At 44.4% G+C, this 27,444-nt stretch overlaps 1 protein-coding gene across 2 annotated transcripts; it reads right to left on the bottom strand.

Annotated features, from left to right (window-relative positions):
• On the bottom strand, window positions 1-27,444 carry CAPN9 (calpain 9). Of its 2 annotated transcripts, none has more exons than XM_030036068.1 (20): window positions 27,227-27,444; window positions 22,342-22,411; window positions 21,760-21,878; window positions 21,017-21,150; window positions 20,235-20,403; window positions 18,893-18,976; window positions 18,539-18,624; window positions 16,650-16,727; window positions 12,151-12,311; window positions 11,303-11,460; window positions 10,428-10,636; window positions 9,746-9,782; window positions 8,246-8,326; window positions 7,697-7,754; window positions 7,057-7,121; window positions 4,623-4,691; window positions 3,150-3,228; window positions 2,355-2,471; window positions 1,266-1,324; window positions 1-439 (listed from the first exon to the last, which is right to left on the bottom strand). In XM_030036068.1, exons 1-20 carry the CDS (start codon window positions 27,437-27,439, stop codon window positions 413-415), a joined length of 2,073 nt encoding a protein of 690 aa, XP_029891928.1. In that variant the 5' UTR covers window positions 27,440-27,444; the 3' UTR covers window positions 1-412. The 2 variants fall into 2 exon arrangements, with proteins under 2 accessions (XP_029891928.1, XP_029891927.1); XM_030036067.2 differs by lacking the exon at window positions 27,227-27,444 and adding an exon at window positions 26,191-26,268 and having other exon boundaries at window positions 33-439.

Here is a 27,444-nt window from a genome sequence, read left to right as displayed (position 1 = left end):
TTTTACGCAACCTTATATTTTCAAAAGCACCTTACAGTAATCTGTAGCCAAGCAGCAATAAAGACTTTTAATCACTGTAGTCTGTGCTGAAACTAAATACAATCCTATTTCATAAAAACCTGTGGTCACTCAGGGACATCAGTTTCAGTCTTCTTGAAAGGCGTGTGTGCCCCATCCAAATGCCTCTCACAGTAACAAATCCAGTATCAGGCTTTACCAAAAATAAAAACAAAATATGATCTGACTGTTGAACTCATCAACAAGGCTGGAGACCAGAAAGGGTGGGCAGCATGCATGTTCCTCTGCACGAAATCTCCTGGTAAAGTCTGTACGCGAAGGGGACCTCAGCTGTTGGGGCAGAATTCTCGGCAGCAATGTCGCAAGAAGCTCCCGGCATCCAAGTCAGACTTCTTCAGATGTTCATTGCCAGGTTGATAAACTAATATCAGCAGAAAGATCAACTTTACAATAAATTAATTCAGGCCCTTCTCCCTCCCCCTCCCTTTCCCCAAATGAAAGTGAGATGTTCAAAAGCAGTGCCTTGCCCTGAATTGACCCCATGCGGAGAAGAGGATCTTTGCTCACTAGGCTTTTATGTCCTGTCACTAAGGAGACACCTCAGCCAGCATTTACTTCTGTGTTTGGAGGGAAGAAGGCAGAGCTCTCCAAGCACTAGGTGCCGATAATGGCAGTGATTTTGTTTGCATCCCAGCAGTCCACACGGGCTCCCACGTTTGTTGTACCAGGGAATTCATTGTCCCTTGCCCCAGGAAGCTTTGGGTTAGTGTAAAATGAGCGATGACCCACATGTGCAACAGGGAGACAAATAGAGCACAAGAAAATAAGAAGCCTGTGCTGAGCAGTGTGAGAAGCAGATGATGGACGTGCACAGGAGAGGCTAATCTGAACTCCTGGGGGATTCAGGGAGAGTGAAAGACCCCCCCATCCCTGTTTGCTGCTTCCCCTTTACCCCATCGAGAGCTGGCACGCAAGGAAGGAAAAAGCAGAGAATCTAGAAAGGGAGATGGGAGGCTGTCGATATGCCACAGGGCAAGGAAGGAAGGAAATAGCACAGAGGAGATGTAATCAGTGCTTGCGCTGTAAAATCCCAGCCCTGCTGAAACCTATGGCAGATCCCCCCCTGCACTCTCACGGACATAGATGTCACCTGAAGTGTCATGCAGAAATACTCAGGTTCTTACAAGAGGACAAAGCTCTAGAGAAGCCCCATCGTTTTGTCAGTGTTTATGAAGCTGTGCTCATACCTCGCCTATATTCAGGTTAATGAACTCCTTGTTTTTCACACTCAGTGCTTGGAATACTCCTGAAATGAAAAACAGGACATCGTTGCTATAAATACACCTCATTCATATTCATACATGAGCTCTCCATCCCACAACGACGGGTGGCCGTGCCAAGGAGAGGGAGGGCCTGGCGCAAAGGCTTAGGATTGCTTGGTGGTGGTTGCTGCTCTGACAAAATGAAGTCCTTGCAAGAGGAAAAGTCTTGCTGACTTAAAGCCTTTGTGCAAGTCTCGCTTCAGGACTTGAGTGGAAGAGGGTGTCCTGGATGTGCTAAACAGCTGGGTTTGGATGATACCCCAAAACGAAGCCAAGCAGTTTGCATTTCTTTATGTATCTTATTTAACTTTTCTCTCTCAGTAGTTTCATACTTGTATTGCCACAAATTGAACCAGAAAGTAAAGAGAAGAACAAAACAAAACAAAAAACCAGGCAAGAAAGTTGATTTTGCTTCTCATAGAGTGAGTTGTGTTTGATTTGAATTTGGAGCCACACTAATGATCACTTCAGCATTTATCCAGGCATTTTACCCATCTCTACTACTGCTGCTCTGGAACAAGAGTGACGCTGTGCACAAATGAACTGAGACCTGGGGTGCCTCGAGGTACAGGGAACCATATCTTCAGGCAAAAGTGGATAAGTTACGCAAAAGTTACAGGAGATATCTGCCCAAGCACATGCCAATTATCTCTCTGCATGAGGCACAAGCAATATTTGAACCTTGAACTTCTGTGATCCCAAATTAAGCTCATGAGTGAGCCACAAGAAAGGCTATAAGATGGACTTTGCCAGCATTCTTCACATGCCTTCTCTGTTGCTGCAGAGTCTATGAAGCAGGCTCTATTCACATGGGGAAATTTTCCATTAGCAGCAGAACATTTTTCACTTTACAGGAGAAAAACCATCCTAAAAGCAAATGCTAAACACAGCTCCTTTCTGTTAGCCATGTACACACTTGATCTCAGATATTGTGCAACATGCTCAACGACAGCTGAAAGTGGAACATTTTTTTTTTCCAAAGGGCAAGAAATTCCAGAGGAAGAAGATACTCACGACTTGCATTCTCTAAGCGAATTAAGCAGTTCAGAAAATCATCAAATTCAATCTGGAACTGTTCGTCAGAGTATCGGAAGACAATCAGTTGCAGCAGGTAGTTGTTGAGTTGGTATCCTTCCCAAAGACACATGCACAAAGGAAAAGTGAGCAACCTCGTAGGCCAGGGAGGAATCTGCAGATCTCTACTAACTAATCTTGAAAACCAGTCCATGGGAGGATACTCTGTGGCACACGTCCATCCAGAAAGCAATCTGACCACAAAGTTCTTTAAGCTTGCAATGAATAACAAACTCTGAACAAGAAATTTTGCAGTCACTGCAGTTTCTAATCCATGTACTTTTTGACATATGACGGACCATTCTGTCTCCTTGAAATTTGGAGGTATTTCTGCAAAACTAGGTGCTTTAATAAGAATAATTTGTGATGAAATACAAATGCACTGACTGCTCTTCATAACAAACAGCTCGCTCAGTGTTCCTCCAACCCTTGAGTCAAGATGGACTCTGAAGTGGTTTGTTTCAGGATCTAACCCTGCACATGTGCGGCCCTGTTGAGTTTAACGGAGCTCAAGAAAAATGTAAAGACTGCTCTGACTGACCACCCTGCAGGTTTGGGCATACCCGGGGCAAAATTAGTCCACTCAATGTCCTCTCTAGGTGCCCATGTCCTCGCTGGGGTTTCGACCTCCTCTCTGTTCAGGGGCACCTGGCATGCATAATTGGTCACAGCCCTCCTCACCCTCACCTGATCTGCCCAACAGGTTTCCCAGATAAAATGGAGTGCTTGTCTTACCTGCAGCTTTAAGAGCACTGCGAAGCTCATAGGAGGACATGGAGCCAGATTTATCAAAGTCAAATTGAAGAAAGATATTCTGTTATGAAAGGAGCACATGGAAAGTTCAGTATTTGCATATGAAAGGGAGCACAGATATGGCACAGAAAGGCAAGGTGTTTATCTCTGTGTAGCATAAGCATTAAGAAAGCTGACAAGACTTTGGTCTAGATCCAGTCTGATTTTGTAACTGAGGAGCAAATCTAGGTCCCAGTTCTCTTTGTCATATGAATAGGTTGTTGTGAAACTTAAACAAGTACTGCCAAACCCAAGCGTTCAAAAATAATGACTTGCTCTTCATAAAAAACTCCATGATTTTTTTAAAAAGTGATTTTATCTGGGAAGGACGTATTGTTCTTTGTCTTTTAACTCTTGATTGATGCATTCTCTTAATCGCTTTTTATGTTTTTCTCTATAATTCTGAAGGCTAGAGACAAATTGTTTAAGATGAAGTTAAGATTGTCACTTACTCATTTGCTTTTAGATATAAAAGATCTAAACAGCCACATTCATGGTACATCCAAGAGAACTGGAACAAACAGTTTGAATTTTGACCTAAATATTAAATAATTATTAAGCTGGAGCTAAATTCCATCCTTTTAATGAGACAACAAACATGACTCTCCCCTGGAATATGAGTTATTTAAAGCTGTCGTCATATTCAGCTTAAAATTTTCCAGCAAATATACGTGCAAATCTTCCTACAGGATATGAGGATTTCTCAAGCCCCCTTGTTAAAAAACAATGTGTCCTTTGTTAAAAGACATGTGCCATTAGTACCCAGAAAAAGTGTTTCCATTTCTGATGGGCTAGACAAGAAGCAGAGAACTGCATATTTTGAATGCTTGGGTAAAGCACGAATTCAGAAGAAACTATTAACGACCATGAGGAAACAATTATGATGTCTTTATTTGAATATTCAGTCTGTGGCCTGATTCTGCTTACTCTTACTGCCATATACAGTGGCAGGGAAATGTATTTAAAATTAGAATCAACACTTTCCCAGACTTCAGTGCAGTTGAATCCTGAGAGATCAATAATGGAAATGCAGTGACTTAGGAATTGATTGCTTCCTACTAGTCATGAATCATCACTTTCTTCTTCTGTACAATAGCAGTAATGGAAACTCCTTAAGCTTCATTTTGATTGGCTTGCTTATTAGTGCCCGTTGCATTCTTTATCCCAAACATAGTTGACTTGCTTGCAAAAATCTCTGTTATTTCCAGAAAACCATTATGGTTTAGCATCATGGAAAGCTAAGAATGTCTTTGGCTATCCAAAACAAGCCTCCATACTTTTAAAACATTTGTTTTGAGTTAAAATTCGTGGCTTGTAAACACTCCTGTCTCCATTTTTGTCTGCGCATACATAATAAACTATGCAGGAAATAGCTAATGAAATGGAGAAACAAATACAATGAATAATGTCACCTACTATCCATTTCTTCATTTTTTCCCAGAAAACTTTGAACTCACTAAATTCCAGTTTCCCATTGCCGCTGGTCTGGTAATCTGAATTAAGGAAAAGGATTTGTTACATAAGGTCCAAATTCTGCCTGCATTTATCAGCGCTGTTCCTTTAAGCAGAAAATGTTAAGTTGCCTGGAAAGTCTATGGTGCTGCTGAAACCGATATTGGGATTTCTCATGAGGTGCAGCTTGAGCAGTTACAGTCATGGCTGTGGCTGGGATACTTGGGGAACATTCTGTGATATAAAAACACAGCTGAGCAATGCAGGCTCCACGGGAGAAAGAAAGACAGATTGTTCTAAGGCAGGAACAGCTTTGGATGTAAATGGGATATAAATGATTCAGAGAATTTAATTTCCTGATTAAAACAAATTGCTGCTCTATTCAAAGGAGTTAGTCAATCAATGTGCTAGTCTGTATTTTTAACTAGAGACCAGGCTCTGTTGCAATGGTTCAGTCAAAAATTAATGGGAGTTGTGGGGTGAGGCTGGCAAAATCTGGTCCTTCTGGTCTGAAAAAAATACCTGTACAGCAGTTCTGAGGGGCAGTGATAAGATCTGCCTGGCCTTCCCTCTGCCTGAAATGTGAGGGTCTTAATACTTTACTGAGTCACTGATGTCGTCCAAGCACAGCTCAGCTGCAGGATGGGGCACTCGCTCTGAAATGCTAAATCAGGAATGGACCCATGCCCCTTCCCCTTTCCACCTTACTTGCCAGGACAAAGCCCTTGCTCAGAGGCACACTAGCTCAGCAAGCATTCACAAAGCTCAAAACGTGCCAAGTGGGGTCTAGCTAATGCCTGCCATTATTTAAGCACCTATACTGGTGACATTATTGAGGGCACCCACAGATCCCGAGGATGTTATCACTCCTGCAAAAAGTCTGTCTTTCTACCCAGCCAGGTTCTTCTTCTGGGGTCATGTAGAAATTTGCCCTCACTCCACGCCACCGCACGGTGACTGTAGCCAGGGAATTTGGTGGCATATGACATGGAGGGGACTCAGTGTTGATTCGGGTTTTCATTTGTGTCATTTTGCTCCTCCATTGTGCTCCAAATACCATGCCCAGAGTGGGACGGCTGCGTCTGCGTTCCTTGTGCTTCCAAAGCAGAGGAAGAGATGTATCCCCATTTATTCAAAACTATGCAGAGATTTGCTTGGAAGCATTGCAAATCATGGAAACTATTTAGTTACATCCTAAATAGTAAACCTAGGACTGCTGCCATGCTCCTGGGTTAAATGCAGCCCCTGGCTCTGTCCCAATACCATGTAAGGATGAGATGTGAACATGGACCAGCTCCCTGCTGAAGCTTGGTTTTTAAGGGAGGAAATTTAGGACTGGTCCCCTGTTTCTCATTGCATATGCATGGTGACTAATCTGCACTGAATTTTAATATTATGGACATAGCTTTAACAGGATAAAGTTCTGTCTGTTTTGGTTTTCTGTTAGAAATGTTTGAGAGGGTGTTACCTCTGTCATGGACTGGAGCAGCAAAAGCAAAAGATAAGAACTTCTCAGCTGAACAAGCAAGACACAAACCAAATGTTAGATACTTGCCTTGTTAAGACTGTATTATCTGGTTTGTTTCACATGTAACAAAATTGTCTATCAGGAAAGCATACTGCAAAAAACAGCTCTACCTGAGGAGAAGCCATGCTAAGCAAACTCAACAGGCACCAGAACATTGCAAAATATGAATCTGGTGGGGAAGTACCAGGGCTGTGATTCATCTCACCTAATGTCTGAGCAGTCATTTAGCATCCCTCACAGTTAGGCGCATCCAGAACAAGCATAATTACACCATCCCTTTCGCTATCTACAAAGGAAGTCTAGAAAGCTAGCTTAGATGTAGACACCTACACCACAAATGCCTAAATTTGGACAGACAACTCTCACCCACATGTCTGCTTCCTGGAGTTCCAGGATCTAGCTGAAAGACCAGATTTTCCAGCTTTTAGTCTGGTTGTCAAAAAACTCCCAGCTTTGATATCAGTAATCTTCAACACTCTGCTGATTCTTGATTTCTGACCCATAACTTGCATGCACAACTCTGCCTGGTGAATTTAACCCTCCAGACAATAGACTTTCTTGAGTTATCTCTTCTAGGCCTTTTTCAAATAAACCACAGCTTGAAAAATGCACTGTTCTGTACAGAAGTAATTTGAGATTTACTTTTAAAAGTTCTCAGCATTAAAGCATCTGCCTCTAAGTCTGCAGTAGAAAATGGTCTGTATAAATTTCTAAAATAAAAATCAGGATACAACTTTCACATAATTTTTTTCTTTGGGGAGTATTCCACCATGACATTACCACATCCATCTCTCATATCCATGACAGGTAATGCTATGGACATATATTCAGTATTCATTTAGCCTCACAAGCACTTATTCAAAAGGATACATCCATAAGAGAAATGATATTTCTGCACGAAATGAGAGTTAAGTCCTTGAATTTGATGTTCTTTGCTGAAAAGGGACAATAATAAGAAGTCAATGGGCAAATCTGCCTTTTATAAACTGAAAGTAGAAAATAGGATTTAATAAGCAGAGACAGCTGGCTGCTAGTCCTCGTTGTGGGAGGACCTGTGCACTGGAAGATGCAGACAGCCCTCACTGTAGAGAAGTCACAGTCCAGACAGAAGAGGTATTTACTGAAGACGTGACAGGAAATACTGTCCTTGTTTCGTAAATCGAGAGCTGAGGTTCAGAGACTGACAGGTTTCTCGTTGCACATAGGGCCTGTGACAGGGCCACGAACTATGTCCAGGTCTTACAAGTCCCAGGCCAGCGGCTGTCTCTCCACAGCAGAGCAGTAGTGCAATGGAGAGCTGGCCTCACTGAGCTGACATGGATCATGCTGGAGGCAGGGCAAGCTCGTGGTTAGATCACAGACCAGATGTTTTCCTGGCTCTGCCCCGGCTGGCTGGAGGACACCAGGCCGCAGCCATAACACAGCCTCTATTTTTCTATCTGAAAGTGAATTTAATGGCAGATTTTATAAAGATTTTACAGCCCTTAATGTAGAGGTTATCAGCACTTACTTTTTTTTAATACAGCATTCAGAACATATTGGAGTTCTTCTGCAGCTATTTCCATGTCCTAAAGTAAAAAAAAAGTGCAGCATCTGTTACTTGGATGTTTCTGTAATCAGACATACCAAAGACCTCAGAAAACACAAACATCGCCCATCTGTACTTTATTGCAACTCAGGAAAAGAGAACCACACAAAACCCAGAAAAGGCTAAAAACTAAAGGGCTGGCAAAATACAGGAGTGCTGCTGTGCATAAGGCTGTCTGAAGGAGATCTCAAGTGGGACCCATTGATTCAAAGAAGAATAAACTGCGGCTGGACACTGAACCAGGTAGGCTCCCTCAGAGCCTGAGTTCTAGCTGTGCGTGTGCTCACCAGGGACTGTCCCTTCTCCATCCAGCCATAAGGCATGGTGACATCTGGTGCCCAAACAACACACTACAACTCAGCATACTTCTCCCCAAACACATCATTTTCGTTTCACCTGGCCCTGGGTGGGTGCAGAGGTGTCTCCCATCTTTCTACACCTTGCTAGGACCCACAAGGGTTTTGCACTCACCTTTCCTGAAATCTGCTCAAACAGTGCCCGGAACTGCTTCTCTTCTTCATTTTCTTGTGGGCTTGGGGTTGGGTTTAGAGGCTGCAACATCAACCACACAAGTCATTATAAGAATTGTAAAACATGACATTTCTCCTGCACGTAGCCTCTCTGTGCACCAGGGGACCATAGTACATCTTAAAATAAGGATACACATGCTCCTGAACATTGCTAGACCTAAGGCATCCCAACCATCTAGCTGCCAGAGGGGAGTCTCACCCCTGCCATTTCCTTCGCCTGGGCGATTGCATAGTGTGCCATTGCCTTGGCTATGTCAAAACCAATAGCATCCATCCTGGAAAACACCTCTCTCTCATCCCACCCCTGCAACAGTCTGCTTCCCCGGGTCCTTGAACAATCACAGCTCTACTGAGCTGGCTGCCAGCTGAGTGCATCAGTGCAGTCGCAGGGGTGTAGAGCCCAGCCTTCAGCCTACACTGATGAGCAGAGAGATCCAATAGTGGAGAGCCACTGCTATAGCTGGGGTCACCATGTGAACAGAGAGGGGTTCTTGAGCCAAAAAAATGGGGAAAAAGAAGGCAACAGCACAGTACAGGAAGCAAAGAATCAGGCTTTGTTTTCTCTACCCACAGACCATACGACATAGGTGCTACTTAGTGTACTGTCACCAGAGTGGCCCTGGTGACACTGCTTGACCGCTTACACTTTTTTTGACCGTATGCATGTTCCTCACTTCCTTCTGCTCAAGTTTGGATGAAGTCCCTTAATGATACCGGGACAGGTGAACAGATTTACTTTACTACTGAACATGGCCCTGAGATCCCAGAAATGGAGGTGCGCTTCTTAGCTGGTCCCTGGAGGAGAGTTGTACTGAAAAGGGACACAGGAGATCTTAGCTTAGCTTGTTTCCATGGGAAGGCACACCACAATTAAGGGCTTGTTTGCAGGGATACACTTAAACAGGAGCTGACTCAGACTCAGCTGCGATTAGTGCTCAGCAGGCAGACCAGGCCATTCAGAAACAAAAATAATTTAATCATTTCAGTAGGCACGCACATGTATCAAGCATTCCCTCCCAAGCCCTGTGGATATTGATAAGTAAAATAAATGTATATGCATGCAAAATGAATGTAGGTCTGTGGACATTCTCTTGCCTGTTATTTTTTTCATAATACATAAAATTTTAAAAGATGTGAATGGCCATGTGCCTCCCTGGTGCTAACGGGTGTGCTTTCAGCGCACCCATGGTGGCTGATACATGCCTCCGGTGCTGGCTGACGCCGACTGCCTTGAAGCGGATGCAGAAGCATAATGATTATGATTTTGATTGTTACAGCTCTTTTACCATATTCAGCAGAACTGTCTGTTTCAGTCACATACACAAAGCTGGCAATTGTGTAACATTCCTGTGAAATGAATGGTTTTAGCCAAAGACAGTAAAAGCAGTGTGTGCCAGCTTCTGCTGAGCTATTCTCTTGCTATTTTAACTCGTAGACTTACCTCAGGGAGATCAATGGCAACGTTTTCATCTAGATCCCTGGAGAAAACAAAACCTTATTTGGTATCTGAAGATATTCAACATCTGCTTGGGGGGGAAGCTTGCTTATTACTTCTTCCAGAGGTGAATGATAAAACTGCATTTTTTACCGAACAGGTTAAGTTTAGATAAAATTCATCAGACAATCAGATTTTTGCACTGTTTAAATTTTGGTATAAGCCCTTAAAACAGATTTTAAGCAGGACTCAGGTAGGGCACAGCTGTGCATGCTCTCCACTAAAGAATTCATCTCATTCTTTATTCACTGTGCACACACTTTTTCCTCAATATCCTTTTTTCATATAAAATTGTCATTTGGACAAACTTTGAGAGGAAACAAACACTGCTGCATTCACAGATTCCCAAACAGTATCAGGCAGCTAGCAACCCTTCCTTCTCAAGCTTCCAGCAGATTCACCATGGCAAGCCCTATTTCCCCACATCCTCAACTCCTCTCCAAAAAAAAGTCAGGTTTAGCAAAAATGGGCAAATGCAAAAAAAAAAACCCAAAAACAAACCATCAGGAGCTTTCCATGCCAGGGCTCTGCTGTAGGGCTGGGTGCCCGGCAGCCAGACTCCCCCCAGCAGTCACCAGCCCCACACGCAGGCGAGCACTGGAGGGCCCGGGGCTCGCTGCTGACTTACTCAGTGATGGCCTTCTTCTCAGAGAAAATCCTCAGGCAGAAATCTGCCTCCTGGTGCGGCTCAAACGTGGTGGGAACAAGAATGTAATCGCCCGGCGGCAGCTTGAATCTGTTAGATACTTCCCTTAAATTAATGTAGGTTTTGCTCCTGGCCTTGGAGGGGTGGTACCTGAAGAAGTCTTTGCCCAAGTGTCCGTCTCTGCCGGGGCTCTAGGAGGGGAAATGAAGGCAGCGCTGCACTGGCTGGGGTGTGCTGGCGGCCATCCTTGTCCCTTCCCAATCACAGAACCAAACTCTGCCTGGCACAAGCCTCTCCCCTGGCTCTGACCCTGACTCTCATCCCTTCACCCATGTGCTCGCAGCTACCTAGCTCCCACCTTATGGCAAGGACGTGTTACCAGTGGTCCTTTCCCACCCAGAAGGCAGTCTAAGAGGGCTCTGGGACATTGTCTTCCTGCTTAAACAATCCTTGCCATTAAATATCACCATCCCAGGCGGGGTGTCACAGAGCAGTGACAACAGATTTGCCAATCCCAACCTCACTGAGGGGAGGGCACCCCTGTGTGTGATGCATCCCAAGAGGCTCATAAGCAGCAACGATGTCCCCTCTCCAGGAGCCAGGCAGGGGATGACAGAATCATGGGGCCAAAGAGTCTATCCTGGGAACCCACGCCCCCCCGCAGGGACTCCTAAATCCTCCTCTGAGAGGACTCCATCCCAACCACATCAAAATTCTCCGTGGGGCTTGATGTAACTGAGAAGATTATTTTAAGAGCAAGGGCCCTAAAAATACACGATGACTGGCAGGGGTACAAACCCAGAGAAAGATGTTAATACTGATAGTGTGGCTACTGCGCTGTAAAAGCAATAGAGTACCTCATAAATAGAGTAGCCGATGGTTAGCATTTCAGCGCCAACCTTCTTGAGTTTACGGCGGTCCTTTTGCATCAGCGCCGCTATGAATGTGCAGTCATCTTGTCCATCGTCTTTCTCTGTCAAATGTAGCTTGATTTGTGGATTTGTCCAGAAAGTCTCTGCCAATGTAAAGAACACCAGAGAGTTTCTTGCCTCAGGATAATACCACCACTACTACTACCAAAAAAAAAAAGAAGACAAAAAGGACAATGAAGCTGAGGTTTTGCTCAAGTTTAGTTTTTCCATTAGCTGTCATGCTTCTTTCCGCCAAGCTCTGCAGAAAATAAGCCAAATGCCAAAATCCTTCATGGAACTAGGTGTAGAAAAGATTTTAGGCCTGATATTTTATTAAGTTACCATGGATTAAATAAAGTTGTCAGATGGAATTTTGTTAAAAGTACATAGCTACAATGATCCCATAGTGCTGGTGCCAGTCTGGAGTAACACAGTTCAGATCCATGATGCTACTTCAGAGCCACATAAACATGCTGGCTGAGCTGGATTTTTGTCTCATTTTACACTTACTGCTGCAGTTTAAGTGACTTATTTGGAGCTAGTCCTGCTCATGCAAATGTAAATGAGAGGCAAATCAGATCCAACAAACTTGGGAGCAAAGAAAGCAGCTCTTTTACCACAAAGTCTCAAGTGGGACCATATGAACATTTGTCACTTTGGCTGGTTCCTGTTAGCTGAGATGCAGCTGGCCTGGCCTGTACCCGCAATTCTGGCTACGGGCAACAGGAGAGGTGGCTGAGGGTGGGTAAAGACTTCAGTGCCTGCTTCTCATTTTCAAAGCAGTATCTATTTACCTAGAAAATTTCTACATCCTCCTGCAGTGGATCCCCGGACCCAGCTCCCTTGGTGGATGGTCACCTCCCACTTGTGGGCAGCGCTGTCGTCCAGGGCATCTGGAGTCAGGTTGCAGATCTCAACTTTATCAAAATGCACTTGAAAGTCTTCAAATTTCATCCTGAGCGAAAGACATGGGAAGGAACAAGCAGTCATTCACTTCAGTGAAGCATGCCCAGCAGAAGTACTTACTTCTCAGAGTCCCGGGGCCAGATCACCAGCTCGTATGGATCTGAGTAGTTTCAGTGACCATGGAGATATGCTGATGTACACCAGGGGAGAAGCTAGCTCTCCCTCACTGTGGTGTAAAACACAAGCAACCTTATTGTCTGGGTCTCATTCTGACATTTCTTACACTTTTCTTTTTGCACTGTAACTGTTGATTTTATTCAATTACAGTTGGGTATAAGAAGTGAGACTGGCACAAAACCTATGGTGGAAAGAGTTATTTCACCGATGCCATCCTGGCCTTAACGGCTGCATCTATACTGCCAAAAAGCCAACCAAAGGATGGCAGGCATTGTGCAGGAGCTAAGTCTGCCTACAAATCAGCTGTGTGTTCAATGCCAGATGCACGACAGCACTACAAGGGACACGTGGTGATAGATTAGCCAAGCCATGGTACGGTTAGCCTGTCCGCACTGCAGTTAAACTCACATTTGGGCCTCTGCTAAGGTGCCTAGGCTCAAGTTGCCCACCCTCCCCTCCTTTATGGGTGCCTGGGACCTTGTCCTAGCAAAAACATACACCAAACATGAGACAAAAATTGTGTTTGGAGTTGAGTAGTGGCTCCACTCTGCCCTCGAAGGCAGTATAGACACTGCTGCCTGCTACTGTGTCCCGTAGATTGCACTACATATATTTTATACCCAAGGTGGACACATATACATGGCCATGGGAAGGAGGAAGCAAATGCCACAATATGGATGTTTCTGAGCTGCTAGGCTGGGCTGGTTGAAAGTAGCCTGCTCAGCATGCTGAGGAGCAGCCATGTGATTTTACCTAGCAAGTAAAAGGACAAAAAGATACCAACAGTCCTGCTGGCCAAGGAGCCTGGTGTTCAGGACTGAGCAAACAGCACCACTGGGCATGGTGTGCAGCCCTGGGCAAAAGGAACAGAGCAGGGAAGATGTCTAAGAGACAGCAGCTTGCATGGTGGGCACTGCAAAGACAGGAGGCCCATATGCTCTAAGACTGAGGGTAGCCTTGGTAGGTTGAACTTCCCTCTGTAAAAGGGGAGAGGTATTAGGCCTTCCTGAGGGCAATTTAGCATCCAGATGTGTCCTCTGCTCTGAATTGCTATCTCTAACAGCTCCTCTCTCTCCATGGACCATAGAAATAACATACAGAAATTGATCTCCTCCCTAACATGAACTTCTGTAACTATCCTTTTCCTCCAGTAGCTGATGCCTAACAACAAAATGGAGTAGCAGGAAAGCAAAAGCTGTCCAAGACTGCATGTTTACCTGCAGAAGTGGCAAATAGGACCCAGCTAGCCCTCAGCACAACTCACCAAACACAGCTAGTTCCATTTTTCTGCTGCATAAGAAATAGATGTCTGCGGTGTTATTAATTTACACTTGCTATGGGCCATTTTACAACTTGTTTTTAGTGTGGGAAGGAGCAGCAGGGTTTGCTTTCCTGAGCTCTGTCCTCTTTCTTGTCGGCTATTCCCATGTATTGCTAGTCCTAGGCACTGCTAATTCTCACTTTGATGCTCAGTACACTAGAGCAGGGGCAGCACAGCAAAATCTGTCTCTGAGTCACTCGGATTCCTGGCCACACTATGCAATTTTCAGCTCTTTGGAAACGTGCTGCAAAGCAGATGAAGGAGTTGCACTTTATAGATCAGATTTGGCTCCTAAGAGGTAAAACACCTGTTCTGACTTCCCTAGGGCCGTTGCAGATTTGTACCGGTGAAGGGAACAGAAGACTCTCACCCTCCGAGTTTAGGAGGGAAGGGACTAGGGTAAGAAGCTGATTTCTTAGCCAACAGCAGGATGCCTTCTTCATATCTAGTAGAAGCATCTGGACAAGACCAATCTGAGCTGCTAATATGTAGCCAAAACATCTTTGGGGCAGTTAATGAGGTCAGTAGGCCCTCAGCATGTTACCATGAAGATTTTCTTCAGTCCTCACAAATCCAAAGAACAAAAGGGACAAAAGGTCTTATCTGACCACATTTCTCACCTTGGCTGCCTTACCCCATGTAGTCCTCTACAGCTGTGCTGCCTTTTTGCATTGGCTGAAGACACTCTGATGATATGACACTTATTTTGCTCCAAATGTTCCATAGTTTTTGATCTAATTTCCCTGGCTGCACTACCCTTCCTCCTAGCCTTCCTGTGCCACCTAGGATGAATACATGAGAATAAACATCTTTCATTTAACAGAAATGAGCCTGTGTAGGAGAAATGGCCATTGCTTTGTGTGCAGTCAGCACATGGAATAAGCTGCGTCCAAAACCTGCAGCACAGTTACAGAAGGTGTTCATGAGTGCATGGGAGGTTTCCTGGGCTCCCTTTTAGCTTCTAGACACGTTAAGAAATGACATACAAAGAGGTCGCTGACTGTAACACTTACTATTAAGTCTACTTCAGTAGAAGCCAATTGTGGTGAACAAGGAGAAGAGCCCCATTGCACCTTACGTTATTTTCTAAGCCCAAAGATAATGCATGTCATGGAGAACATGTTTTGAACTCTTGAGGACATAAGTAATTTGCTACTCACTATTTCTAGCAGCAGGTTTCAAAGCACCTCATAAAGATTACCCCAGCTTTCCAGGGAGGCAAGCCAAGTCACCACCAGGAGTGGTGAACAGACTGGCTGAAGGTCCTCAGCTGCAGAAGCAGGAATATGGTTCATTCACCATCTCCTCAGCTAAACTGCATCAGCAGAAACCACAGTAGGAGCAAACTGAAAGCTGGAGAGAAGCAGCTATGTTCATCGCTTTCCTCATCTGACCATTTTAATGTCTTCAGGGATACATCACATTATTGCTCATGCAAAGTCTGTATGTGAAGCCTGATGGGGAAACCATACAGGTGTGGCTTAGAGGGGGCAAAGAGGCAAACAATCCTTAGAGAAATACACAGAAGTCAAAAGACATTAGGAAAAATAAGTCTGTTGGACTGGGTGGAGGGCTTAGCTGGTAACAAACTTGCCTGACTGGTTTTGGAAGCATTTCTTATCTTCGGCATGTGGGTTTTGTCCACTTAACCCCTTCAGTGGAAATTGCAGTCCCAATGGCTTTTGTTTCTGCTCTGAATGGCTGAGATGCTGGATAAGGAAGGCCAACATTTGTCTGGGTATGCTCAACCTCATTAATTCTTATTGGCCTTCCGAGGACTTACTTAACTATCAGCTTAGCTCTGTTGGACAGACAACTTTTTCATGAATTTCATTGCTCATTTGACGCCTTCTTGCACACTTGCACCTCCATTACACAGTCAGGCTTTAAGTCATGCCCTGTATTGAGAGACTTGCTGGAATTACTTGGGTTCCAGGTAAAGTCTTTGCCTCCTTTTCATTCACCCCATAAGCTCCAGCTGTAGCCAGGTCAAAAACAGACAAAAAAAAACCCACAAAAGCTTTTTGGAAAAATCGGAAACGCCCTACTGCATTTGCAATATCAATAGCAAAATAACTCAAAATATCCTATGTAACAATACTTAAGTAATGGATAAGCCAACAGACCTACGTCCCTCCAGAGCTATCAAAGTTTGGGATAAATCATTTTATGTGATTTAACATGTTGCCTTGTCTATCTCAAATCCCTTTTCAGGCCTAAAGTTGAACTTTGGTTTAACTTGCAGGAAAAATCTGGAATAGCCCCACTGCATATGTCTCTAGATTTACCTCTGTAAAAGAGATGAACATCTGGCCCTAGAAAATGTGACCAGACACATTGTCAGTAGTGCACAGCATGGTTGATATAGGGGGGATCATGTGCAAGTCAACCATCTGCTCTGTCTGAGATTGTGAATTTGGCGTGAAGAACACTTCACACTTCTAAAGCAATTTCTATCACGTTTTTTTTTTTCCATTTCATTTCATCTTTTCTTAAAATTTTCCATCATTTCACACATATCTTGGTGTTCTTTTACTTTCTGTAACAAGTAGTATCGCTTCTCAGGACTCCCTTCCCTTCCAGTACCGTATCTACCCTGAAGGCATTTCATCGGTGATACAGTGCAATACAATGCTCCCTTCTGTAGAGCCTGCCTTTGTTCATGGGAAGGATTTAAAGGGTATTACGTTCATGGGAGACACACAGTATTTGAAATATGCTAATGCCATTGACTAAGGTGACTTTTAAAGTGCTTTTTGTTATTGGAATAGACACAGGCATACACGAAACACACAGAAAACCAAGCGAGCATTCTACTTGCCCTCTCCTAGGCAGAAACTGAGCATTTATTTCCTCACATAGAGACTTCTTTAAAAACCTGTGGCTTACCAGAACTCTCCATCATCCAGTGCTGCCTGAGATAGGCGTCTCTGCTCCGACAGGCTGACTGAACGCCACTCCGGAGAGCTGCAAGAAAACAAAACCAAGCTTTACTACAGGTATGTGGCAATTAATTTTGCCTGCCTCAGAATGACTGGCTGGACACAGCAGTAGGCTGTTATTCTTCCAGATGGGTTTTATGCGAGCGGCTCACAAGAACACAGATGCATTTAAGAGGTTTCCCAATTCCTGCTGTCACTCATGGTCGCAGAGACCCAACTAATGTAGCTGGAAGCAGGACGAGGCCAAAGATCCTAAAGCTGCTCCAGGATGATCCTGCATGAGTTATTGCCTGCAGTCAGAGTTGGGACTGCTGTCAGGTGCTGGGGTTGGGTATAATGGGACTATTGGTAAAGCTTTTGGTAAGTCACACCCCTCCTTAAATCTGCTTTCCATCCGTAGCACCATCTGCTTTTTTATGTTTGTCAGTAATTTAGGGCCAGATGTTTCTTCAAAATTGAGTCAATGGGAATTGAATAGGCTCCTTCCCCCGTACAGAGAGATTTGCTGGAGTAACTGGGGTTCCAGGTAAAGTCTTTGCCTCCTTTTCTTTCACCCCTACAACTCCAGCTGCAGCAGGTCAAAACCAAACAAAAACCTGCTAATGCTTTTTGGAAAAACTGGAAATGCCCTACTACATTTCCAATCTGACATAATAAACAGGGATTAGCAGGCACCTTGTGTTGAGGTTTTTAATTTCAGCAACCACTGCAAAGTGTTAATACAGATTCCTGTATTGACCTGCAAGCCCCTCTGCATCTTGAGTTCCAGAAAATGTCCCAAGAGCAGAATCAGACCTCTGCTTTGCAGATACAGCCTTTTCAATAAACAGCATGAGTTGTCAGATGCCTGTCCTGATCTTAACCTCTCTGTTTGAGATTTAATCACTCATTATATATGCCAACTATCCACATCTTTCTTTTTCAAGATAACAAGGGATCAGAGCTGATGTGGAAATATTTCATTTATTTCTGAGTCATGTTAACGACAGGGACATTCAAAGTAGTCCTACAGATGACTACATGTCACAGCAACTTTAAAGGGCCAGGCAGGTTATGGCTCCTGTCCTCTACATTTGTGAGAATAAAAAAAAAACTGAGCAGAAGAAAGTGAAACAAAAATGAAGCCATGCATATGTGCAAAAATATATTGGAAAGTGTATGTTGGGGAGGAATGTAGTGTTGTTTTTTTACTATATATTTTTTTTCTTTTTTATTATTTGCACTTTGTTTACCTTTGGTAGTAAAAAGAGACTGATTTTCAGACCAGTCCTGTTGTACTTTTGGCTCCTTCCACAACTTTGGTGGGTACTGCATGGAGAGGGTCTCATTTAATGGTCATATACAACCTGTAAGGTTCCTGCCTATTCCTGAGGTGTTTAGAAACCCAGAACAGTAAATGCAACTAGATACTCATAAGCTGCTTAGAGGGGGTAATACAATATCAGTTTCCAGCTTATCTGCAGTAGGACAAAGTATGGATGTTGTGTTACAAGTACTACAGCAACAGGCTTGCAAAAAATAAACAAAAAGTCACTCCAAACGTATAATTTTTCCAATCTGGAGTGTCTTAAAATTAACTTATCCCATTAATATTAATGCATGATTTTTGCTAGTGTTAGATTTTGGGGGCTAAACAACTTTGACAGTGTCCCCATAATTGAGCAGCTTTGAAAATACTGAGGGTGACATGTTAGTATGGCACTAATACTGTTAACGCATGCGCAAACTCTTGATTTAATTTTCTGTGGAATAGCTGGGGCTGCAGAAAGCCAGCTGTGGGGCAGCAGCTGGGATCTGGCCTTTGCGAGGCCGGTGTCTATGGGACAGCGCACGTACTTGTCACTCCAAGGGCCGTTCCACTCGACCTCTCCCCAGGGGTTCCTTATCCTTATGAGCTGCACTTGCCGGCCCCGGTAGCTCACCTGGGGAAGAAGGAAATAGAGAAATAGAGAAAATACCAAGCGTCAGTAGCTAGGGAGCGTGCACTGAGACTTTTCCAGTGTGCAGAGGCTGGGCAAGCTGGTGTAACAGCTGGGCAAAAGGTGCAGACTGCTACAGGAGATGTGGGAGGGAAAGATGGATGGGAATTTGGATATCTCCCCCAGGATAACTCCGCCTATCACCTGAGGTTGGGGGACACTCCCTTAATTTTTCCCCACGTCTGTCCTTGCCCTGCACTGCTGAACGTACCTCATCGATGCCAGTCACGGAGTAAGCATGGCCCTTTATAAGGCCAAAGCGGGTTTTGGCTTCTGACTCTGCAGCGCTGCTGGTCTGAAATATGGGAAAAAGAGATGTGAATCTCTCTCTTCAGAGTGAGATCGCGAGTGGTGCCACCTGGTCCCTTCCAAGCATCAGGTGGGAGGTCAGTGGCTAACCAGTACTGAGAACAGCAAACTGGTCTGTCTGCTGGATGCAGACAGTGAGGGTGCAATGGTGCCCTTTGAGGAAAGAAAGGTTGTTGTGTTTTTTTGGTTTTTTTTTTTTTTTTTTTTTTTTCGCATTGTTCATTCGGAAGGAAAATAACGTGGTTCCAGGCTGAAACACCTTCTCTGCCCCTGTGATTTTGTATCAACATCATCTACTTTCTGGGATCTCAGTCTTAACTCCCATTCAAATGTAGTTTGTGTCAGCTAAGGGGTGGGAAAAGTGCTCTCTGACTGAGATCAGGTGTTGGTATGGCCTCATTTCTTGTAAAAAGACATTGATGGAGCAGTGATAGCAGTGAAGGGTCCCATCAGCCAGATAAGTATCACACTCTCTCTCTAGTTCAATAAATATTTAATCAGTCTTTGCAGGCAGCAAAGCTGGGACACTTTTGTTTCCAAACTGCCTTTCCCGCTGAGCAAAGTCAGCAAGGAACAGCCACAGGGCTTTCACTCTTGCTGTTGAGCAGCTTGGGCATTTTTCACCAAAAGCCAAGGACACATGGACGGCTCCTTTTACCTTGGGTCAGACACAGTGCCAGAGCAGCATAAGTAACCTATTCAGGTGCTACCCACCAGTAACCTTTCCTCTGGGAATGCTGGAGGTTTTAGTCTCTGGCGGGATAAACCTGACATACCCTAAGCCCCAGCCCCTCTTTACAAACACACACACTGATCCTGAAAATTGTCTGGAGTCCCCCAGGTTCCCATAGGTGTTGGTACAGGATTCAGGGCTGAAAAAAAACCAATTTCGTAGTCTCTGGAACCAGTAAGTCCTCAAAAAACTATGGCCAATTTTAATGCTAAGTGACCAAATAAGTCAGGAAAAATTCACTCTCACCAAGTGCTCATACTCATGCCATTATTGCCTTAAACACAGTGGCCATCATGTGCTGAAAAGTGATGAATCTTTTTCTTTTCTTTTAAACAACTGTACTAAGGAATACATTAATATTACATATCTATCAGTTCATAGCTATTATTTGCAGAGTTAAGTGCATATCCATCTACTTGCCATTAATTTAACCAGTCTTTAAAAAGCAGAGTTTTTTAAAGCAGAAACCACAAAAATAAACTGAGAAATTCAGACCCCATTTCTTACTTACATCAATAGAGCAGCCCACCATTGAGCATCTTTTCAGAGCTTTCTCCAGGATTTCATAGAAATTGTCAGGAGCCTTTTTAACCTCGTACATTTCTCCTATGCCCCCAGTGAAATCCTCCATGGCTTCTATTGTACTGCCTCCTTTCAGAGCCTCATAGCTGCCGTTCAGCCTGGAAAACACATGCTGACCGTGAGACATGCTTTCAAAAGTTTGAAGATACCCGTGTTCAAGAGCTCTCTCACACAAGCATACAATTGCAACAGCAGCACTGAAGTCAAAAGAAGTACCCCAGAATGTACCCAGGATATATGGGAGGAGTACTGGGATCATTCTGCTTTCCTTGTTAATGACATTTTTAATTAATTCATTTCTCCATATCATTAAAGCCTGGGGCTTTTCTTTCTTTAGTGCCAGTTGTCAGGTCGGCAAGGACTGAATATCACTGTGTGTCAGTGCCTTGCTACCTACCTATATTTTTAAATGATTTGAGTTTGCCAGAACCATCAGCTGAGGTCTCAGCAGAGACACAAATGGCAGGATTGAGGCTTTGATCCAACTCTGTTGCTATCAGCTAGGGTTGTATCTATTGATGTGCTGGAAGCTGGGCCAGGTCACAAGAGATAGGCATAACATCTTTATATCAGGGCAGCAGCAAATGCAAAAAACCCCACCACCACCAAATACTGGATAGAAGCTGTTCACTTGAGTTGTGAATAATCTATGTACAAATTGTGAATAATGGATGTACAAATAACCAATTTTGTATGCACAGTGTTACTTACTTGGCATAGGCTTTCTCTAGTAAGGCACTCCAAAATTCATTGTGTTCAGCAGAGTGCAGGAAAACCAGCCGGTCTTTGAAGGTGGGTAATCGGTCATCAATCACAACATCCAGCCACTCATTGTGCTGCCAAAACTATTTAGAAAGGATGGGGCATGAGTTTGCTGACAGCATGTCATTTCCTGAGCGTAGGACTCTGGTGCCCCAGCACTTACAATTGTAAGTTAGAAACAATCATAGGCTTGATTAGAAGTCATATGTAAATCATCTGTTCCCACTATACCATGCTAGGCTGCTCTGAAGGAAGGGTAATCTATATTAAGAAAAGACTAAGACTAAAAGTGTAGAGCTGTACTGTAGCTCCTTGTCTGGATAACATCATTCATGTAGCTACACAAGTGGTCACCACGTGATTGAAGACACCTTTAAGACACACATGTATTACAGATCCCAGTCCAACTCCTCTAAGGCCTTATACCCTAAGCGGGCTTTGTGTGCCCAGGAAGAAGTGAAATGATTTCTAAAGCCATATATCTCTTCAGAGAGCAAAAGTGGCTAAGTGCATGCCTGTGGGAGGCTGCCATAGCCCTCTAGGTTGTGTCGCAAACGATGAACAACAGCGTAAGCTCAGCAATCCCTGTGTTTTCAATGTCTCCCCTGCAATAACTGGCAACCCCACCACAAAATAGACCGTGACATGTAATGATGGAAATGTGTTCATGCTGTGCCAGATGTTCATCCTACCTGGAAGTGAAATATTCCAGCATAATCCGGCCCAAAATTTTGATCAAGTGGCACCACTCTTGCTAGTGTTTTTTCATTCAGTGTGAGAGAAGCTATGGCTGCTAATAGCCAGCAGTCACCTGCGAATTGAGAAGGGGGGAAAAAAACCCTCATTTTCCTCCCTTCAGGAGGAAAAGAAGGTGGTGTAGGGGCCAGAGGAGGTGTTGTAGCAGTTAGCCGCCACCCCTCTTGAAATCCAAAAGCCAGCCCGTGTGTCCCCAGCAAGCTCGTCCCTGTCTGGCCAGGGCAGACAGTGCTGCAGTTCGGAGGTGCCGGTAGACAAAAGGCTCCCTCGGGCTCACAGTACGCTCATGTGGAGCTCCTTCCCTGATCTTGAATCCCACCGCACCAGGATGGTCCCTGGCACCGATGGGAGGGTGCTACCAAAGAGGTGGCTGCGGGCAAGGTGAGCATGGGTGGTACCTCCAGCTTCACGGCTCCCACTGGTTCAGGTGGGACAACATCCCCTCACGTGCGAGGATATTCCTGCTGCTCCTCACGGGGCGTAGGCATGAACGTGTCCACCCAGGGGGAATCACTCACCAAGATCCCCTTGGCAAATGTCAGTTCTTGTGGCTCCTCCGAGGATAAACTTGGGGTCTTTGACAATGTCCTGCAAGAGTGGGAGAGAGACACAGAAACGACTTAGAATGCTCCAGGAAAATACCACCCTCACTCTGAGCCCAGACATGCAGCATGGTGTGTGTGCCACGTGAACTATATTATCCTGCAGCAGTGTAGCCACCACAAAAAACCTAGGTGGGGAATCCTTGCTAATTAATTACAGTGTAGAGCAATTAAAGAATCAACTATCCCCATTTTTTCCTAATTATTTGGCTGCTAATGAAAGGCTGGCAGTCTTTATTCATCTGTAGGCAATTGTTAAAACATCATAGAATAACCTGGTCCAGAATCTTGACGTTAGGCTACAATCCTGATTAACGGGGTGGGGGGGGGGTGTTTGTTTTCCCCCAACGGCTGGAAACCCTAAAATTGGCAATTTACCTTTAAATGCACTAATAAGCCTTTTATTTACCTGCACATAAAACCTGGAACATACGGTATCTGACAACCATCAGACCATTTCCTCCTCAAATAAGCAAACAACAAAGGTAGACTCCAGCCTTGTTTGTTTTATAGAGTTAATTTTTAGGAGGAGCTAACACTACCCACCTTTGTGTGCTCAGAGGGACTCGTGGTCATGGTGACATTAAAGCAATTCTCAAGCATTCATTTGACTGTTTTGGTTCAGTTACTAGCACCACAGCTGGATAGAAAAATTACAGTGGTAAACCAATAAATGTGGCAGGAATTCCCCTCTCTTCTCCTCTTTCCCATGAACTGTAAATTGAATTTAATTGATTGAACTGAATAGAAAAGGGAGGAGGAGGGTATCTAATATTTTACTAGAGGAGTATACCGGTAGTTAATCAGTCTGTCCTGATATGTTGTTGCAGACCCTATGGCATGAAGTAAACTCTTCTGCCTAAGTGGCAGAAGCTTGGCAAAAAAAAAAAAAAAGAAAAAATTAAAGGGGGTGGGGGGAATAGAACACATTCAGTCATTTAACCCCTTCATTTGCCTAGAAGGAAACTGAGTTGCTTTTAGTTCATATCACTGCATTTTGTGAGGCCATCAGAGCAGGATATTGATAGTTTTGTTCAGCTTCCCACACTTATTGCTGGGGCATTTGCTGCCAGCCACCATTGGAGCCAGGACATTCTCCCCAATGAACCAGCACTGCTCCCATGAAGCTCACCCTGCAGAAGCAATATTCAGGAGGAAGCTGGTTTGCATATTTTTTGTTTGCCTTTGCTGGGGAGGAGGTGGCAGCCAGGTTGTGCTTCAGCCACAGGTGCCCTGGGGAGGAGGCACCACAGCACGGCATGTCCCTAATGCGTAGAGCAAAGGGAATTCAAACAGCAGCTCCTCCTTACCCGGCCCGCCTGCCTTACCCGGCCCGCCTGCTTGTTAAATACACTCAGTCTTGTTGGGACTGGATGTGAACAATAAAAAACACGGCTCATTGCCTTTAGACATTAATATAACAACAGCTGATAAAGTGGCTGATCTTCAATGACATGCCTTGTTTTAGCACCATTGCTCCTGGGGAACTTAGTTCTCGTGGCAAGAACTAAATTTAGCTGTTACCAAGAAACTCTGTGTGCTAGCAAGGGACAAGATAAAAAAAACCTTTCCACTGACATAGGTCTGAACATTAGATTCATGGGTCATTGCTTATTACCCAGGTCTACAACTGATGTATGGAAAACCATTTTCAATCATCTCCTACGTCTAAAGCAAACAAAAATAATAATAATAAAAAGTCAATAAAAATGAATTGAAAGGATTTTGACTGCACCTGTGCCACATTCTCTGCTGCACAAAAGAAAACCACACTACAGATTTTGAGTCGATGTTGCAAAAATAATATTAATTTTAAAGTGATTTTCAGACTGGATGGTATAATAATATGTATCAGGATTTTCAGCATGTTAAAGGACAAAACCCAGCGCTGGATCTTGCATTCACCCACAGCACACAGTAACTCAAGGATTCGCCTGCACAACGACATTGCCTAGAAGTAGGGACGTGCAGTTCTCAGAGAGATGAAACAAAGCAACCAGTGACTCTCCTGATGCTACATCAAAGCTGTGGTTCTTTAGACTCAAAAGAAAACTAAGTGCATCCCCTGTGCCTCTGTCCCACATTGGTAGAGGGGGTACATGGAGACCTAAGACAGGCTGAACGTGAGGCTGTTTAGGTGGCCTTATTTCTGTGATTACATTTCCCTGCCTGGATCCAGCATGCAGTACCTGTCATACCAGGTGCCAGTGGCTGTTCATATTAGAAGTGCCTTCTTGCTTCCTCCTGTAGACCATAGACTCATTTGGCATTGGTAAAACACATTTGTCTTTCCTTTTTGGTTTTGTTTTTTTTTTTCATTCTTCAACTTACATGTCTGACTTTCCCAGACTGTTGAATTTTCCCCTGAGCTGTTGAATTTATCCTAGCAGTTGAATTTAGATATAAATTAAGAAGGAAAAAAAGAAAGGAAGGGAAGGGGAAAGGGAAGGGGAAAGCGAAAGGGAAAGGGAAGGGAAAAGGAAAAGGGGAAGGGGAAGGGAAAGGGAAAGGGGAAGGGAAGGGAAAAGGGGAAATACAATGAGAAAAGGGTCTTCTGTTCTTCAGATTATTCTAAAATTTTGATAAGGTACAGTTTCTAAAGTCTAATTTGTAATGAAAAGGGATTGCTAAACAAAATTGCTAAATATCTTTCTGAATCTTAGAGCACTTAAGATTTATGTAGAAAGTGAGATATTCATCTGGTGCAGACCCATGTAGCTCACCGATTGCAGTGGGAGATTTATGGATTAGGGCTAGCTGAAGGTCCTGTTCACGCTACGTACAAACGTGTATACATGCAGGTATATGCATGACAAAATAATAAGAAAGCCTTCTCTACGCTCATTACTAAAGCTTAAACTCTAACAAAGTGTAAATCTGAAGACTAACATTATTTGGCCCTGCAATTACCTGCTTGTATTGTGCTACACTTCATCCAAGCTCCTGTAAAATACTGGTAGGAGAGGCAGTAAAAACCAGTCACTGTGAAAAGCAGTTTGAACACAGATACTCTACACTGCGGCCGCACTCTTGTGCTCACGGTCTCCGGCACCACAACTTCACCAGCTGAGCTGTGGCAACTAACCTGGCACATGCTCCAGGCCTATATCCCACTTGCAAAGTAAAACGTGTTAACTTGAAATGGTGTTATGGTGCCTCTATTTTGCTGCTGTTCCTGATGGATAATAGAGATGAAACTGATTTAGCTTAAATGCTGAGGAGCCAGAGAAGTCCATAACTAACACCCTGTCCTCACACATCCTCTCAGCCTTCCCTGAGCTTTATTTCTTGCTGTGCAGTTCACAAAAGTTCACCTTTTTGCATGGTGGGAATTGGAGTGTGAAGGCAGATCCCGTTTCAGGTAACTTATTCATCCTGGAAATGTTTCCAGTTCAGCGTACAAAGATCCTGAAGAAGGCTGCGACAACTACAACACACAGACCCTGGGTACCATGCACAAGGACACACAGGCTCTCAGCTGCTCCTGGTTACATTTTACAGCAAAGTTTAACTATTGTGAAGCCCCAAATGGAAAAAAAAAGACAAACTACCACCTACTGGCTGGCCAAAGGAAAACCGTTCTTTCTGATCTAGTGTCACAGGCACTTGCATTTTTGATACCCCACAGCACTCCAGAGTCACCCCACCGAAAGCATCTCAACCCCACGGCCCCGTCCTGTGCTGGGGGGCAGCTCCACAGCCCACCTGCCTTTTGGGGCACAGGTAGGCAACGCAGGCAGCAGTGCCTGCAGGGGCTGCACTTACCATGGGTAGGGATGTCCTCTTTTTTCATAGCTGAAACTTGTCCAGAAGCAATAGCTTTAATTCTGCTCTGTAGTGGCACTATGTTAACTATCAGATGCTGAGGCATTTGAATGCCTATCATTGTGGATTAAGTTAAACCAAAATTTAAACCCTTCTTTAAGCTTATTTTGTTCCCTTGGTATCAGTGTCACCAAAGGAAAGTTTTCTACTAAGGGAGAAGCTTTCAGACTATGAAGAAAAAGAGAATAAACATCAGTCATTAGCGAATGAATGAAATGTAGCCACAAATTTTCTGTGGCTATTAGTTACAGAGTTAAGTGGGGAGAAGGAACCTGGAGTGATGTTGGGTTTGTGATCTGAGAGCATGTGACTAGTGAAGCTTCAGGCTCTCGCTGTGTTATTAATGATTGTTATGCAAGATGCATTAACAGATACTCATCAAGCCCTTGGCTACTGCTGAATGGCTCAGTAACCGTGGCATGTATTCGTAATCTCTCAGTGTTTCATGATGGAAGCGAGCGAGTAAGTATAAGAGTCTCATACTCTAAAAGTTAAAAGGTTTGAATTTTTTAAGTTTAACCTGAATTATGAATTTCCTACATTAACAACACTTGATTTTACATACTTAGAACATCATCATAATGTATTTTACCCTGAATTCCTTGCACGTCCTCTTATTTTCACATTAACATTGCTTTTGTTTGGCAGTAACGTAAGAGAGAAGGCTGATTACAAGTTGTTTATGCATGTACATAAATACGCATGCGTAAAGTGTGGCTATACAACAAGCTACATCTTAAAAACGGGGTGAAGCCTTCCAGCCCTCTTGTCCCACAGCCTGAGCTCTTTGTGGGTGACATCCCGACCCCGCGCCGCTCCCCCTGAGGTGGGAAGGCTTTCCCGCCCCGCACTTGGCCTCCACGTCTCCCTGAACACGCCACGCGTTCGGTGCGATCCCGAAGAACGGCGGCGTCCGACTTTCGGCAGGGTGGCAGGAGAGAAAGGCTCGCCCTCCTCTGCGCGACGGCATACTCACCCCGGGCCTCTTCCAGATGAAGGGAACGGGTGGCTTTTCACTGAAGAAGAGAGAGGAGTCGCAGGCGGGGAAGTCGGGGTCTTCGAAGAGGACCCCCCCGCGCAGGCACTCCTGCTTCAGCTCCTCGAAGGCCTTCCCCGAGCTGTGGGTGGCACGCGCGGCCCCGGGCAGCGCGGGCGGCCTTGGCTTCGAGTCCTGGTACAGGTACGGCATGGCTC

Source organism: Aquila chrysaetos, chromosome 13 (assembly GCF_900496995.4).
Source record: "Aquila chrysaetos chrysaetos chromosome 13, bAquChr1.4, whole genome shotgun sequence".
NCBI lineage: Eukaryota > Metazoa > Chordata > Aves > Accipitriformes > Accipitridae > Aquila > Aquila chrysaetos.
The sequence above is the reverse complement of the archived record's forward strand: the minus strand, read 5'-3'. Positions and strand labels throughout refer to the sequence as shown.

Bases quoted from the DNA above. Each gene is read 5' to 3' on its own strand.
- CAPN9 (XM_030036068.1), bottom strand. From the start codon at position 27,439: ATGCCGTACCTGTACCAGGACTCGAAGCCAAGGCCGCCCGCGCTGCCC. The intron at 20,404-21,016 runs GTAAGTAACACT...TGTGTTTTCCAG, and splicing joins CTAGAGAAAGCCTATGCCAA to GCTGAACGGCAGCTATGAGG. The intron at 7,755-8,245 runs GTGAGTGCAAAA...TTTTTACTTTAG, and splicing joins TTGAGCAGATTTCAGGAAAG to GACATGGAAATAGCTGCAGA.